Source organism: Fukomys damarensis, unplaced genomic scaffold, assembly GCF_012274545.1.
Source record: "Fukomys damarensis isolate Sample0158 unplaced genomic scaffold, DMR_v1.0_HiC HiC_scaffold_15, whole genome shotgun sequence".
In the NCBI taxonomy this organism is placed as follows: Eukaryota; Metazoa; Chordata; class Mammalia; order Rodentia; family Bathyergidae; genus Fukomys; species Fukomys damarensis.
In genome coordinates, this window is record NW_022900927.1 from 67,006,004 (window position 1) to 67,020,853 (window position 14,850).

The following is a 14,850-nucleotide window of genomic DNA, read 5'->3' on the forward strand; positions in this document are numbered from 1 at the left end:
GCTGTCGCCCCCCTGCCCAGCCTATGTCGGCCCCATCCTGCCCGGAGCTCGTCCCTCTCCTGGGGCTGGGGCTTCCCTGTTTGTCCCTTTAGGTGCGGCGCCAAAAGTCCGAGTTTGGGGACCCGGGTCCGGCCCAATGCCTGGGGCTCGGGAGGAGGGACGGCGCCCTCCCGGCTTCCTGGATGGAGGGCACTGGTCCGGGGTGGAGAGTCTGCTCTCCATGGTCCGAGTTTCTGCCCAGCTGCTGTAGAGTAAGCGACCCCTTCTCCGTACTCAGCTGGGGGTCTGCCTTCTCCCTCCCCAGGAGGTGACAGGAATGTCATCCAGGGTTGGGAGGTGGTAGCTCAGGATCCAGGCCTCCTGTGGCCTCAGAGACAGAGGGCCCTTGCAGGACCTCAGCCAGCATCTCAGGCAGCCCCATGACAGCTGAGAGTAAGGGTGTGAAAGGTGCTGTTGTGTGTAACGTGATGTGTTAGCATGTGTATATGTGCGCGTGTGTGCGTGTGTCAGAAGGAACCTCTTGGCTTCCCTTGTTCGCTTCAGCCATCCCACAGCTGAAGGAAGGCGCATCCCTGCAGGGTCTCAGGCTCCTGACTGAGGGGGCACAGTTGTCCCTCGGGGCTCCTAGCATCCTGAGCCTGGAGCCACGCTCTGTAGCCAGCCTTGCTGTCTGATCTGTGCAGCTCCCAGGCATCCCTGAGGACAAACGAGGGAGAAGAGGGGGAACTGAGGGAGAGAAAGGGGAATTGGAGCTGCTGGCGAGAGAGACCCAGGCAGGGTGCCTGATCCTGCTGCCTGGAGGGGCAAAGGATGAGGACATGATCCGTTTGGGCTGTCACCCTGCCCAGTGCCGGCTGAGCCCTCTGAGTCATGTGCCAGGGGCTGGGTTTTCAGAGGCAGAAGCTGGGCTTTGGAGCCAGATAGCCTGGCTAAGATCCTAGCTCAGCCAGTCACCTGCTGGTACCTCGACATCTCTGAGCCTAAGTATCCCTGTCAGTTGAGGGGTCCCGGCAGGACCACCCTGTGGGCGCTGGTGAAATCCTGGGTTATGGCAAGCACAGCACCTGTGAGATGGATCCCTGTGACAGTGGCTCCTGTTCCTGGGACAGCTTCACTCCATCTTCCACCTCCTGGCCATCCTTGGAAGGGTCCAGGGTGGGTCAGCAGCCTGAGCTTACATCAGGCATCTAGTTTGTTCTCCCTGCTCTGGCCTTCTGGGTTTTACATGAGGTTCTGTCACCTCCTGCCTGAGCCTGGGCACTCGGAGGGACAGAGCCCAGGATTCCTCAGGGAAGTTGTGGGGCAGGGGCTGGGGATATGGAGCACCATCACCTGGTGTCCAGGTGTGGTGCAGTCCCATGTGGCTGAGGCTGAGATCATGGGGATTTTCCCTGGTGTCTCCACTGGCTCCTCTGGCTCTGGCTCTTCTTTCTTATTCCCTGCCTCCTCCCTCTGATCCCTTCAACTCTAAGGTGCTGGTGCTAGCTTGCCTGCTCCGGTGACTCTGGCTAGAGGCTGGACACAGTGCTGGAGACAGGCACTGTTTGGGGCCGTGGATCCCTCCTTCCTGGTCTGGACAGTGACCCTAGCGATCAGGCTGCCTTTATAGAGACTGGATGGGGGGAGCTCTTCGCACCTCGCCAGCTGCATGAGAGCCAGGGAGGTGACTGTCCCTAGTCTTATGAACTCCCCCCTGCCCATCCCAGTTGTACCCAGGGCTTCTCCCCAGGCTCCTTGGGGGACCCTTTTCAGCATGACCCTGCTAGCCTGATGGGCTGGGCTTGGGTGGAGAAGGTCCTGGAGTGGGGCTTTGCCATTCTCTTCCCTCATGGGCTCTTTATTGAGCACCTGCTGTGTGCAGGGCGCTGTTGCCCCTTGAGATATGTTCATAGATAGCGCTTGGTGTCACTGTGGGGGACATAGAGGTCTCTGGCTTGGGGCTTCCCCTGTGCTCTCTCATTGACGGGATGGGCAAGTCCTATAGCATTTTGATCTTCAAGGTCCTCATTTGGGAAATGGAAAGTGTTCCTTGCCTAGGGGAAGCAGTTTCCCCAGCATGAGGCAGACTGCCTGGGTCCACCTTGCTCGCTGGTCCTGGCCAGGTGAGCAGGTGATGTCACCTGTGTGCACCTGGATCCTGTTGCTGAGGGCAGGGTGGGGTGACGTGTGGACAGCGCTCGGCACACCCAGAATGTGCTAGCTGCAGAACAGGCAGCAGCTGCTGTGACTGCTGAATACCTAGCACTGTCCTTGGCACACAGTGGCCTTGTCAGTGGTCATCCTGCTGCCCTGGTTCCAGGCTGGTGGTCGGCTGTGTACTGAGCTGCCCATTGTCCATGTCCCTCTCAGTCCATTCATCGAAGCCCTAACCAGGACTTGGCCATGGTGGGAATGTTTTCCACAGGCCAGGGCTCTTACAAAAGGTGTTTTGGAGAGCAGCTTCCTGCATGGGCCTTTTAGGTGAGGTGAGCAGAGGTGGCCGTGAGCCAGGAGACCTGCACATAGCAGCCTCCACTTGAGTGGCTGTGCTTGTCTCTCTGGAGTGTGGAGCTTGATCTGTCTCAGTCTTCTCTGGGAGGCTAGGAGGCATCCCTCTGGAAGTCTGGGCTCTCCTGGAGTTGGAAGGGAGGCTGAGTTGCCTGTGGCCATCCCCTGCCCACATCGTCTGGTCCAGGCCTCTTGGGGGCAGATACTGAGCAGGCGAGAGCCCTCCCCAGGGTAGGGTGTGTTCTCCATGGTGGCTGCAAGAGCAGCCCTGGGCATCTGGTTTAGAAACACATGCTGGCCCCTTCCCTGTGCCATGTTCCAGAGCCACCAGCTTGCTGGGAAGCCAAAGGCTAAGGATGGAGGGGGAAGGGAGGGCATTCTGGTGATGGCAGCAGCCTCTCTGAGCACCTAGAGCCCATTCTGTCATGGCCAGGAGAGACTCTGGAGGGGGTCCTGGTGCCCGCCTGTGAGCCAGCCTCGCCAGAGCTCTCACAGTGGAGGGGCAGACGGGCAGGGTAGTTGAGTGAGCCATTGAGGGAGGTGTGAGCAAATGTGTGGCTGGGGCTCAGCACCCCCATTTCACAGGTGGACACAGACCAGGTTGCAAGCAAGGAGATCCAGGCCTGAGGTGGGGCAGGGGCAGGGTGAGTGAAGGTGCCCTGATGTCGGCTCCCTCCTTTCACTTTTGCTGCAGCCGCGTGCCATGATGAAGACACTGTCCAGCGGGAACTGTGCGCTGAGTGTGCCCGCCAAGAACTCCTACCGCATGGTGGTGTTGGGCGCCTCGCGTGTGGGCAAGAGCGCCATCGTCTCCCGCTTCCTCAGCGGCCGCTTTGAGGACCAGTACACGCCCACCATCGAGGACTTCCACCGGAAGGTGTATAACATCCGCGGTGACATGTACCAGCTGGACATCCTAGACACCTCGGGCAACCACCCATTCCCTGCCATGCGGCGGCTGTCCATCCTCACAGGTGGCTGGCCTGGGGCTGGGGTTAGGGCTGGGGCTGGGATTGCCGCTTGCTGTCTTGAGGGTGGTGCCCCAGACCAGAACCTGAACCATAGGCACGGAGGGGTCGATGGCTGCTTCACCTATGGGCAGGAGGCCCAGCAGAGCTCAGCCCTCTGGGCCTTGACTACCCCTAGGGAGGACCGGGTAGGGGCTTCGTGCTGACAGTAGTGGCAGTAGCTGAGAACCTGATCTTACTCTTAGAGCCTAGTGTGTGTTTATTCAGTTCTGACAATTGCTCCTAGCTCTGGAGAAACGTATTTATCTCCATTGGATGGGTGTGGGAACGGAGGCAGCAGTGAAGAACTCGACCCAGGTGGGAGCACAGTAGGGAAGTGGCAGCCAGCTCTCTTGCTTCCCACTGTTTCTCACAGCATCCCATCCTGCTGAGAGCGTGGGGAGGACAGGAGACCAGGAGGGGACACCAGGGCTCCCGGACCTACCTCTGCACCAGCTGCCCTGCTGGGCCTTTGTTGCTGTGCCTTTTTCCTTGTCAGCTAATGCATGGGAGGTACTGGTGAGCAGTGTGCCTTGGTCCTAAGCTGTGCTGGCGTTTCTGGTGTTTCTGGTGTGCCTGCAACCACCTCCCACACCTGGCAGAGTGAGGCACTATGCAGGTGACTCTCACCATTGTCGATGTGGCCCCGGACCAGACACCTCCGTGCCAAGAATCTCACTGCCCTCATTTTGGGCCTGGGTTGTTCTAGGGCACCTGTGTCTGCACAGGGGTGTTTGACTGGAGGAAGCCTGGTGGATGTGGGTTCCTGTCCTGGCCGTGCTGCTTAGCAGCTTAGATGTGGGGTGGAAGGCAGGTGCTCTGACTACCTCGGCTGTCAGGGCTGGCCTTGCCCACCCTTCTGCACACGGGTGTTTCATGGGGTCAGCTCTCCCAGCCTGGGGGACCTGGTGCCACTGACAAAGCGTGCTCGGGTTGGAGGGGGTGGAGGTATCGTATGGGACCACATATGTGCTTTTGGTCACACAAATCGTACCACATGAGTTATGTGGGTGAGGCCGGAGGCCCTTGCATCCCTGTCCCCTGTTACAGGCTTTGCTTCCCTGAGGTAGCCACTCCAGGACATGTTGTGGGCTCTTCCGGCCTCTCGAGCGCATTGACATTCAGATTTGTGTCCTGGTGATGGCAGGAGCCTTTGTCTGCCTGTGCTCTGTGCACGTAGCATTCTGAGCACATCTGTCTGCTGTTGCTTTTTTCACTCACCAGCACAGCCTCTCTTTCTACTCTGGTGCTAGGTGAAGGGGATTCTGAACCCATTCACGCTGCAGCCAGCCCTCAGCTGCTTGCACGGGTCTCACGTCTGGTGGCTGAGGTCAGCTTGAGCAGCCTGTGGTGCAGCTGCCATCTGTGCCACCATGTAGCTGGTTTTACCGAGTGCCCACTGTGGGAGCCCAGGTAGGGTGTGCCCCGACTGCTGCCCGAGCTTGCACACTGTGGCGTGCTGTGGTGGGGACCAGGGGGAGGTGGCAGATTTCTGTTGGATTCTCCTGCAGACTCAGCCTGTGGCCAGTGCCGCTGAGCCTTTTCCTTGCCTGTGAGGCATGGGCTGTGGATCTCCTGACAGGTTTAAGAGCTTAAGCAAAAGTGAGGAATGGGCATCGGGTGATGTCATGGCTGCTGCAGTTGTGATGATCTAGAAATTGGGATGGGGTGCCAGTATGTATCTGCTGCTTCTCCTGACCCCACCCTGTCGCCCGTTCTGTTCAGCCCGATGTGGGTGGTGCAGGGAGTGACCACCTCATCCCACAGGTGTTCAGGAAGCAGCACAATGTGCTGGTGGAGGGCAGGATAGGGTTGCAGTGCTAGCCGAGCCCCATTTGAGCTGTGTGGCCTTGGGCTGGTTGCTTGTGCCTCCTGGGCCTCAGTGTCCGTACCTGGAGCATGGAGGAGGTGTGAGGGGCTTCGGGTCTGTCCTCCTCATCACCCACATGGAGCAACAAGGGCAGAGGGGTGTTTGTGACCCACTGGAGGTCCTGTGGTGGTGAGCACACCCTGCCACCGTGCATCCTGGCTGTGGTGGGGCTGTGGAGGGCTGGGGATGCCCAGGGCGGGTGGAAACACAATTCTAGCACTGTCTGTGTCAGTCCGCAGTCACCCTCTTCTGCCCCACAAGGAAGCATGGTGCAGGTAGACATGTTTGAACCAGGCTTTCTGTCATCGTGGCTGAGGCATTAGCTCCAGTCCTCAGCTTTCTGCCCCACATGTGCGGAGGCTAACAACTCGTGGGGTCTGAGTCCCCGTCCCAGCCTGTGGGCAGAGGTGCTCGGAACTCATGCCCACTCTCTCTGCAGGCGACGTCTTCATCCTGGTGTTCAGCCTGGATAGCCGTGAGTCCTTCGACGAGGTCAAGCGGCTGCAGAAGCAGATCCTGGAGGTCAAGTCCTGCCTAAAGAACAGGACCAAGGAGGCGGCGGAGCTGCCCATGGTGATCTGCGGCAACAAGAGCGACCACGGGGAGCTGTGCCGCCAGGTTCCCAGCACTGAGGCCGAGCTGCTAGTGTCAGGCGATGAGCACTGTGCCTACTTTGAGGTGTCGGCCAAGAAGAACACCAACGTGGACGAGATGTTCTACGTGCTCTTCAGCATGGCCAAGCTACCGCACGAGATGAGCCCCGCACTGCACCGCAAGATCTCCGTGCAGTACGGCGACGCCTTCCACGCCCGGCCCTTGTGCATGCGGCGTGGCAAGGACGTGGACGCCTATGGAATGGTTTCACCTTTCGCCCGGCGGCCCAGTGTCAACAGCGACCTCAAGTACATCAAGGCCAAGGTCCTGCGAGAGGGCCAGGCCCGAGAGAGGGACAAGTGCACTGTCCAGTGAGCGGGCATGTGGGGGACATGGGTGCTTGGGCAATGCTCTAGGGAGGTGGCTAAGCGTACCCGCGGCCCGCATCCCTCACTAAGAGCCAGTCTGGACCCTTGGCACAGGCAGGAGGCCCCCTGAGGCGCTGTGCCCTGAGCATCCTGCCTTCTTGCCTGTTCCCCAAGTCCTCTCGTCCCTGCTGTGCCCTGGCCCCATCTTCCCTGGGGAGGATGTGTCTCTGGTCACAGGGGACACTGGGGAGAGCAGGAGCCAAGTTGGTGGCATCTTCTGCCGGCAGTGGAGCCTTGAGAACAAGTCACTGGCAGAGGTCACCAACATTCTTGCAGGGTGGGGCTGGCGTGATGGGTTCATCTGGAGACCCTGCCCTGCCCTGCAGAGTTAGCTCTGGGCTCCCCTCATCCATCCAGTGGCCTGAGGGGCCTGTGGTCTGCTTGCTCCTTGGCCCTGCCGGTCCCATGGCTCCCCAGCCTTCCCCAGGTTCCTCTACCCGACGGTGGCGTCAGGTGTTGGGCAGTGGCCCAACGTGGCCAGGTCCTCATGCTGCAGACCCAGCATCTCGGCCAGGGCCTGCTCCCTTCCATCCGAACAGCAATGCCCCCCAAGCTGTCTGCCACAGATCAGGCTGTGTGCTGAGCCCATGTTGTCCCTGCAGCTGGTGCAGGGCAGAGCTCCACAAGAGCCAGGCTGGCCTTAGTGTCCAATCCTCATGTGCTTACTGAGCACCTACTAAGTGCTGTGTCCACCACATGCTAAGGGCCAGGGCATGGCCCGTCTACCACTTGCTGCACACATCTGTTGGAAGAGCAGCAAAGGCTGGGCCGGAGCCAGGGCAGGTGTGGGTACCATGTGCCCAGCCGGGAGGCTCTGTGCTTGTATCCCATGTCAGTGCAAAGGCCCATGTCATCAATTTTGTCCCAGAACCTTAAAGATGCTTAGCTTCAGGGCCTCGAGAAGCCAGTGTCATCTCAAGTATATCTGAGGCCCAGAGAGCTGACCACCAGCCTGGCTCCCCTGTAGGGCTGTGAGGGCAGAGCAGGGCAGCCCTGGGCTGACTTCCTGTGCCCCGGCCCCTTCCCACATGGTTGTAAGGCTCTTGTGACCTCATGTACACACAAGGACACAGCCAAGCACCTGGCCCAGCCAGCTATCCATGCTCAGGCCCTGCCTGCTGCTTAGCGCCCTGGCTCCCAAGACCCCACTTCTGTCCCCACCTGCTCCACTTCCTGTGTGGACCCTTGGAACAGACTAGAAACTGTGTCCAGACAGGCGATGGCCCGCACCTCCCTGCCATCCAGCTAGCACCCTGACTTCTGTATACATCCATTAAAGTGGGTTTGTTATGCACTGCGGACTTTGTGTTGGCTGTTCGTGAGGCGGGGCTGCTTCCCCGTGCCCCTTGGGTCCTCTCCCTGGCAAGCACAGTACTGAGTTGTTTCCTCCCTAGTTGGGGTTTTACAGCACCCAGCCTGGCCCTTTAGGGCCTCCAGGGTGTGGGGAGCAGATGCCCTTCTCCTTGTCTCTTCTGGGTCTGCGTTGGAATATTGGAGATGTCTGGAGTCATTTTGATTAGCAAAACCAGTTGGGAAGCTGAGCCCCAGCTCCTCAGGAGGCTGAGGCAAGAAGATTGGAAGTTCAAAGCAAACCCAGTCATCTTAGTAAGACCCTGTGAAGAGTCCGTCAGGCTGGCGGGACAGGGTGGGGTAGTGCGACTGGTGCTTGGTTAGCGGAGAAGAGGTGCTGCTTGCGCCCACAGTGCACAGGACTGTTCGACTGTGTGTCTGTCTGCTACAGCTTCACTCAGACACTACTGACGTGTTCTCAGTGAATGGGGGCAGACGAGGCCCTGCCCTGAGCTCTATGGCATTTAACCAAGCAAAGGGTGTGCCCCAGGCAGGCTCCCTGCTCCCTGAGCAGGTTTGGGGTTCAGATGGGCAGGCTGGGGACCTGGAGGGCAAGTGCTAGCAAGCCAGGCCCTGTCCTGCCTGTGGGGCTCCTCACCCACTCTCCGGGTCACGGGGTGGGGAGGTGGGAGAGTTCCTACCTCTGCCACTGGGTCCTTGTATTCTCAGGTCCTCAGCCCACGCTGGCTAGTGAAGGCTGTGGGACACAGCCCTGTGCCTTTCGTAAACATAAGGTGCGTGGTCTGCTGTCCCTCTGGCCAGGCAGTGTGGCCACCCACCCTCTACATGGACAGTGGCAGACGCAGGGGTCAGGGCAGCCTCCTTGTGAGGTCTCTGCAGGGAATTAATATTCTTGGATACAGCACCCTCCCAGTTGTCTTTCTGGCTCCACTCCACATTCTCCTTGGCCCTCGGCCTGGCATGGATAACAGTACCCGGGACAGAGTGGAGAGCTGGGAGCCGGAGCGGGCAGTAGGCCTGGAGTGGGGCATCCTGTGGGTGTACTCTGTGTACCTGCTCCGTCCTGGCTCCCCGAGCCTGTCGTGACAGAGGGAGGCTTCTGTCCATGTCTCACCCGGTACTGGATGGGAGCCAACAGGCTGCTGGGGAAAAGTGGAAGGAGCGACTTGCCGAGGACTGCGGCACCCAGCCTTGGGATGGGGCCCTTTCCTGCAGCCCCTGGGGGACCCTCCGGCAGTGCCGTGTGGGTGGAGCAGGAACCCCTTTGTAGATAGGACGCTCCAAAGCTCGGAGAGGTCGTCTCTGGCTGGAGGTTGCCTACCAGACGGTGGGCAAGTGGGACTGGGATCTTGTCTGGTCTCAAAGTATGTTTGGTCCCCAGGGCTTCTGGGGCTCAATGCGGAGGGTACAGGTTGGGGTGGTCATGGTGGGCTTGCTGGGCTCCTGGCCACAGCCTTAGCCTCTCCATCTTCAGGTGCCTCTGTCTCTGGAGCCTCTTTACCACGGCCACTTGTCCACGTGGGACCCTAGTGTGCAGCTGCCCATGAGGAGCCTTTCTCTGACAGCAGCACAGTCATCTGGCCTACTGTCCCCACCCGCCCGGCTGCAGGGTGCTGTGCATTCTGACCTTGAACCTTGGGGTAGGCACAAGTACCCAGCAGTGCCATCTGCTGTTGTTTCTCTGCCTGGCCTGAGTGTTCATCTCCCCCCATTCTAAATGAAACTCGCTGCCCAGAGTGTTCTCAGCTGCCTTAGGAGGCAGAGATGGCCCAGGCACGGAGCAGCAGGAGCAGCCTGAACTGAAGACCCTTGACCTGCACCATGCCTGAGTTTTCAGTCCTCCTCTGGGAGGGCCTCCTTCCTCCCCGGCTGTGGTTAGCTGCATGGAGCTGGAGGAGGGTGGTCACTGGCCCCCCCGGCCTTCGCGCTCTGCCACTTCCGGTTTCTCCATTCTGGGGGTGGGGGACACGAAGGTGGCACTGTGGGGAGATGGTGTCTCGCTCAGGACATGGCAGGGTTCAGGGATGAGGTGAAGGCTCAGGTGACTCTTAGCTGTGGACCCTGTAGAGCTGGCTGCCTCCTCAGGGACCTCTTCTTTTGCAGCCCTGGGACCCTGCTGTTCTTTTGGATTCTCTGCCCCAGGATGCTGTCTTGGCCAGGACAAGCACAGCCTATGGCTCCCCACCTTTGTTTTCCCTGTCACTTCCAGGCTTGAGCCTCTCAAGGCCTGGCCTGGGCCCTCAAGGGGTGGGTTTGTGGGGTGTGGGGTCTGAAGGGCCCAGGATGCTGTGTGGTGCTCATTATGCTGGCCTGCAGGACTTTGGGAGTGCAGGCATCTCATGGGCCCTTGGGACTTGGGCTCTGTGCCTCAGTATCTTCCTCCTGATAGATGCTATCGATGGAGGCTCGAGGAGAAGGAAGATGCCGAGGGCAGGAAAGGACTCTGTAGCCAGGGGCCGAGTGACTTGCCTGGGAGCTGCGGGAGCTTCTGACCTGCCTTCCAGGGCTGTTGGCTTCCTGCAGCGTGGCCTGCTGAGTACAGGAGCCAGTCTCCAGAGAGCACCTTCTCAGCTTCCAGTGTTTTCATGAGAAATTAGCCGGAAGCAGAAAGCTGGAATCTGTGCTAGCCACAATGAAACAAGCACAGCCCAGCCGTGCTCGGGAGTGGGAGTGGAGCTCTGGGACAGCTGGAGGTAGGGGGGCCCTGGGACACTCAGTATTTACTCCACAAACAGAGCTCTCTCTGCCAAGGGCCCAGGGAAACAGGTCCTGGCTCTGGGTGGTAGGTGAGAAATAGTTGGTGACATGGGAGGAAGCTTCCGCAGAGGCAGTGAAGATCTGACCTGCCTGTGAAGGCTCTGCAGAGTTTTACCAGGAAGTGCTTCCTGGAGGTGGGGAATGGCATTATTCTGCTTAATAGAAATGTAATTATGCTTAATATAAATGCTCAGCTCACTGCCAGGCATATCGTCAGCTTTCAACCAGATGAGCTATTATGAGATTATTAATAATTTTCTTACACCTATAGCGGACTCCCCCAACTTTCCTCCAGGTTTGGGATGCAGATCGCTGCTCAAGGCCCTGGAAAGCACCAGAAAGCAGGCAGGGATCTGTAGGAACCCTGTGGGGCAGTGCTGTCTCCTGAGAGGAGCCACACGTGGCTGAGATGGCCAGCCCGGTCCCGGCCCAAGCAGTGCCCATCTGGGGTGTCGGGGCCCCATCGCCGGCGGCCCTGCGTGGAGCCCCTCCTCCCACTTCCCTTCTACACGGCGCACAGTGGGGTCCGTGGGGTCCGCAGATGAACTGAGCTGGACCCTCCACTCTGTCATCCGCTCCCTGAGTCTTTTTCTAACTAACGCCAACGCATTCTCAGCTATCTTCATCTTTGTTTCCACTGCTAGCACTCACAGATGGAGTTCTTTTGAGGCCATTTTCCAGAAAGAACTGTGTGTCTGTGGGTGGTCAGTGAGCCCAGCCCCACACTGACATTTTTGGCCCCAACCAAACTAAATTATTTCAGACCTTGGATGGAGATGGTCCCAAACTACATGTTTAATTCTCAATTGTCAAGGATTTCCTGGGCTTCCCAGTTCCCCCTCTTCCTGAATGCAGCCTTTGATCACCTGAGCTTCCACACACACCTACACACACTTACGAGGTGCACAGGCACACATATGGACACCCAAACTCTTGCACACATGCACACCGCGGGCACGCACTCTGCCAAGAACAAGTGAGGAGGAGGGAGGAGCCACCTCACTCTGCCCCTGTTCGGCAGCTTCTTTCCCTTGGCACAAACCTTTGCTTTGGTTCTTTTGTTATTTTTATAGATTATAAAGACCTAGCCTGGAACCAAGCCCTGGCATTGGAAGATAGAAGATGTGATTTCTAGCAGGGAGTCTGCAGGAACAAATTTGCATGCAAGCGAGCCAGAGCCTCGCGGGGTTCCTTCAGTCTGTAGCACCCGACGCCCCCTTCATGGAGAGGCAGCCTCCGCACCCTCCCGTGGGGCTCTGCCAGTTCGCTCCTGAGGGAAGGCCGCCCAGCTCGCACACGTAGGGTCCAGAGCTCCCCATGTTAAGGGGAGGAGCTGTGATTGACTGGAGTTCAGAGAACTTTCCCGAGCGCCAGTGCTGTCACCTCAGGTTGTCCTTTCCTCCCAGGGCCTCGCCCTAGGGCTCTCGGGGGCCCCTTGGGGCTTCCAGAAGTCCCAGAACTGGAGCCACCTGCACCTGCCTTCACTGGAAAGTCCTGTGCCTCCAGCCACTTCCAGGAGGGGAGAGGCTGAGCTGGGGCCCTGCCCTGTGCCCCCGCCCGCGCTGTTCTCTGAACAGTGTCTCCTCTTCTCTGGCTCTGGATGCCCAGAACCACTCACTTCCCCTTTCTGAGCCATTGGAGCTGGAGTGGTTGAGCGGATGGAGATGGTCCTGGAAGCTCCTCATGACCATGGCCTGGGATGAGTCCCCTCTCTCTGGGAGCCTCAGTTTCCCTGTCTGTACAAAGAGGAAGGTAAAGGTGTTCTCAGCGTGGGGTACACTTTGGAACCTAGGCAGAGCCTTTGTAACTGCCCGGCCTGGGCACCTCTCTCAGAGCTGTTGTTAGTAGGATGGGGGTGGGGCCCGGATAGGACATTTCTAACATCACAACGGTATTCTAGATGAAGCACACAGGCCTGATGGTCACCACAGCTCAGCCTGGAGCCCGTGGCCAGCATGAAGGCCATACTTCCTAGGTGTGGGTGGGGGGAGCCTGGAGTGCCCGAGTCATGGCCCCTGCTGAAGAGATTCAGGAAGCTGCTCGGTGGAGACCTTAGCTCAGGGCTGGTGTCTTCTGATTGGCACCTGGTGCGTGTTTTAATTAGAGACTCAACCCCACACGTCAGTCATCGGAGGCCTCCTCCACAGTGCTGCTCCCACGGGTGGGGGCATCTTCATCATCTGGGTGCACGTGCCTCGTGGCCTGGGGCCCAGGGAGTCATGGGAAGAGTTGCCAGGTTTCTGTGGCAACCCACCTCTCCCCATGGCTGACAAAAGCCCATCACTGGAGAGACTTTGGGCCTGGGAACCCAGCTGTGTGTGCCTGGGGCAGGGAGTCCTTTTGGAGAGGACTCTTATCCTCCGCCATCCATGGGTGGAGAGCAGTCAGGATGGGGACAGGTGTGGTCCCTGGCAGGGTTGGGTGGGGGGGCCAACCACCTTGTAGTTGGGTAGCTGTGTGCAAGTCATTGAGGGCCCGTGCCTCAGTTTCCCTAGCTGTGACATGAGGATCCTGTACCATCCTCCTGTGGGATTCTTCCATGGGGGAAGACCTTGCCACACTGTCTGGTGTGCAGAGGCTCTGTTTCCTCCGCTGTTGGCAGCCAACAGCCCAGATGGGGAGCAGCCTCCTTCATGCGGGCAGGGGGCACTCTGCTCCACGGCCCAGCCAGGGTGGCTTTCATCACCCCAGTGTCCAGGGCACCCGGCCTGCATCAGGCATGGCGGTTCTAGGTCTTGGCTGATAGCAAGCTAGAAGTTCGTGGCAGCCTGGTTCACTTGACCAGATTCCTACATCCCCAAGGAGCTCCACAAGTCAGCGTGGAGTCAGGGAACAGGAAAAGGGCACCACTGGTCCTGCTTTTGCTACTTCATCTGACACTTGAGTATCGATGCCCCACGCTGTGAGTTGAGCCGGGGTGAGGCCAAGGGGCTCTGTGGGAGGGAGGAGCTGTGGATTCCTTGCACACATGAGGTGGTCACGCACTGGTGGTCAAGGAAGGCTGCCCATTCCAGGTGAAACATAACATAGCTGGGTAGCAGGTGGCAGGGAACATGGTCCAGGCGGGAAGACCCTGTGCTATAGCTAGAAAATAAAGGGCATCTATGTGCCAGTCAGGATAGACTGCCCCACCTGTGCCCTCATCCAGGGAGTGCAGCAGTGAAAGGATCAGATTTGCAATTTAAAAAGATCCTCCTGGTGCATGTCAGCCTCTGGAGTGCTGTCAGCCAAAGCTCTCAGCTGAACAGGGAGGTGGTGTAACTGTGAGTAGGGGCTCTGTGCTGACCCTCCCCCTTCCGGGGCTGTCCCTCCCTGCTGTCTGTGCCCGGCTGGCTCATGGGTGCCCTTTGTGCTCTCCAACTCATTCTGAATCCCAGACTCCCGTGACACTGGGTGACATGTCTTTCTGAGCCACCTCCATTCCCTGGGGGCTGGGCTGAGTTTTCAGACCCTGCTAAGGCCACAGAAGCCCAGAGTGTTTGAAGAGGCAGTAGTCTTAGCAGTTCCTTGCTATGGTTCTAAAACAAACACAGCACCTTGAAACAATGGGCCTCGGTTTCCGCAGGTATAAAGCAAGGAGCTGGAAGCAGACCCTGTTATCTGTCCTAGGCTGGCCATACCAGGAAGCTTCGCTTCTCCACTCCACCAGCTGCCCTCCCTCCTCAGACTCTGGGACAAGAGCTCCAGGCTTTTCCTTTCCTTTCAGTGGAGCTTGGCCCCAGGAAGAACATAGCGGGTGGCTTCCACGGTTGCTTCCTGAGGCCTAGGTCTTCCTCTGTGATGTGCGGGAAGGGCACCAGCCGCTGATTTCCTTTCTCAGCTCATTGTTTTTCACAGGTTTTAAAGGAGGCCCACAGATAAAGTGGGTTGTGGTGGGAGGTGAGGGTCATGGAGCCTGTGTGCTTGAACTTGCTTCCCTCCAGGACCCCCCTGGAGACCCCCATCATCTCCCCAGGGCAGTTTAAAACCCACTGGCTCCTCCTGTCTGAATTAGCACCGGCTCTGCCCATGGGTGCTGGATTTGGCTGTGTGGCTCTGTTTCCTCATACATGGGCCTCAGTGGCAGCATGGTCACTTCTCGTGGAGGCTCTAGAATCATTGCAAGTGTCCCTATTGCCTGGGCTACAGGAACCTGCCTTCATCTAAGAGCTGCTCCTGCCGCTGGGTCCCTGGTGAGGGACGCCCAGCAGTCCAACCTGGCTACGTGGACGAGAGCTGTGGCAGCTGGTTCCCTGCTGATGATCTGCAACCTGAGCCACAGGAAAGGGTTATTTCTCCAAGTAACGGGCTGGGGATGCTTGTTCTGCAGTATGTGCTGGTGAAGACTGACCAACACAGACCTCTTCTAGCTCTGCGGTAGCTCACGTTTGGAATTCCTTCTGTCAACACTTTGGCT

At 58.6% G+C, this 14,850-nt stretch overlaps 1 protein-coding gene across 2 annotated transcripts; it reads left to right on the plus strand.

Annotated features, from left to right (window-relative positions):
• The first annotated feature begins 134 nt into the window (after nt 1-134).
• Nucleotides 135-7,286, plus strand: Rasd2 (RASD family member 2). 2 transcript variants are annotated; one of them, XM_010615917.3, is made up of 3 exons: nt 135-251; nt 3,182-3,461; nt 5,804-7,286. In XM_010615917.3, the coding sequence occupies exons 1-3, from the start codon at nt 183-185 to the stop codon at nt 6,331-6,333; spliced, it is 879 nt and encodes a 292-aa protein (XP_010614219.1). In that variant the 5' UTR covers nt 135-182; the 3' UTR covers nt 6,334-7,286. The 2 variants fall into 2 exon arrangements, with proteins under 2 accessions (XP_010614219.1, XP_010614218.1); XM_010615916.3 differs by lacking the exon at nt 135-251 and adding an exon at nt 969-1,155.
• Nucleotides 7,287-14,850: the final 7,564 nt, after the last annotated feature.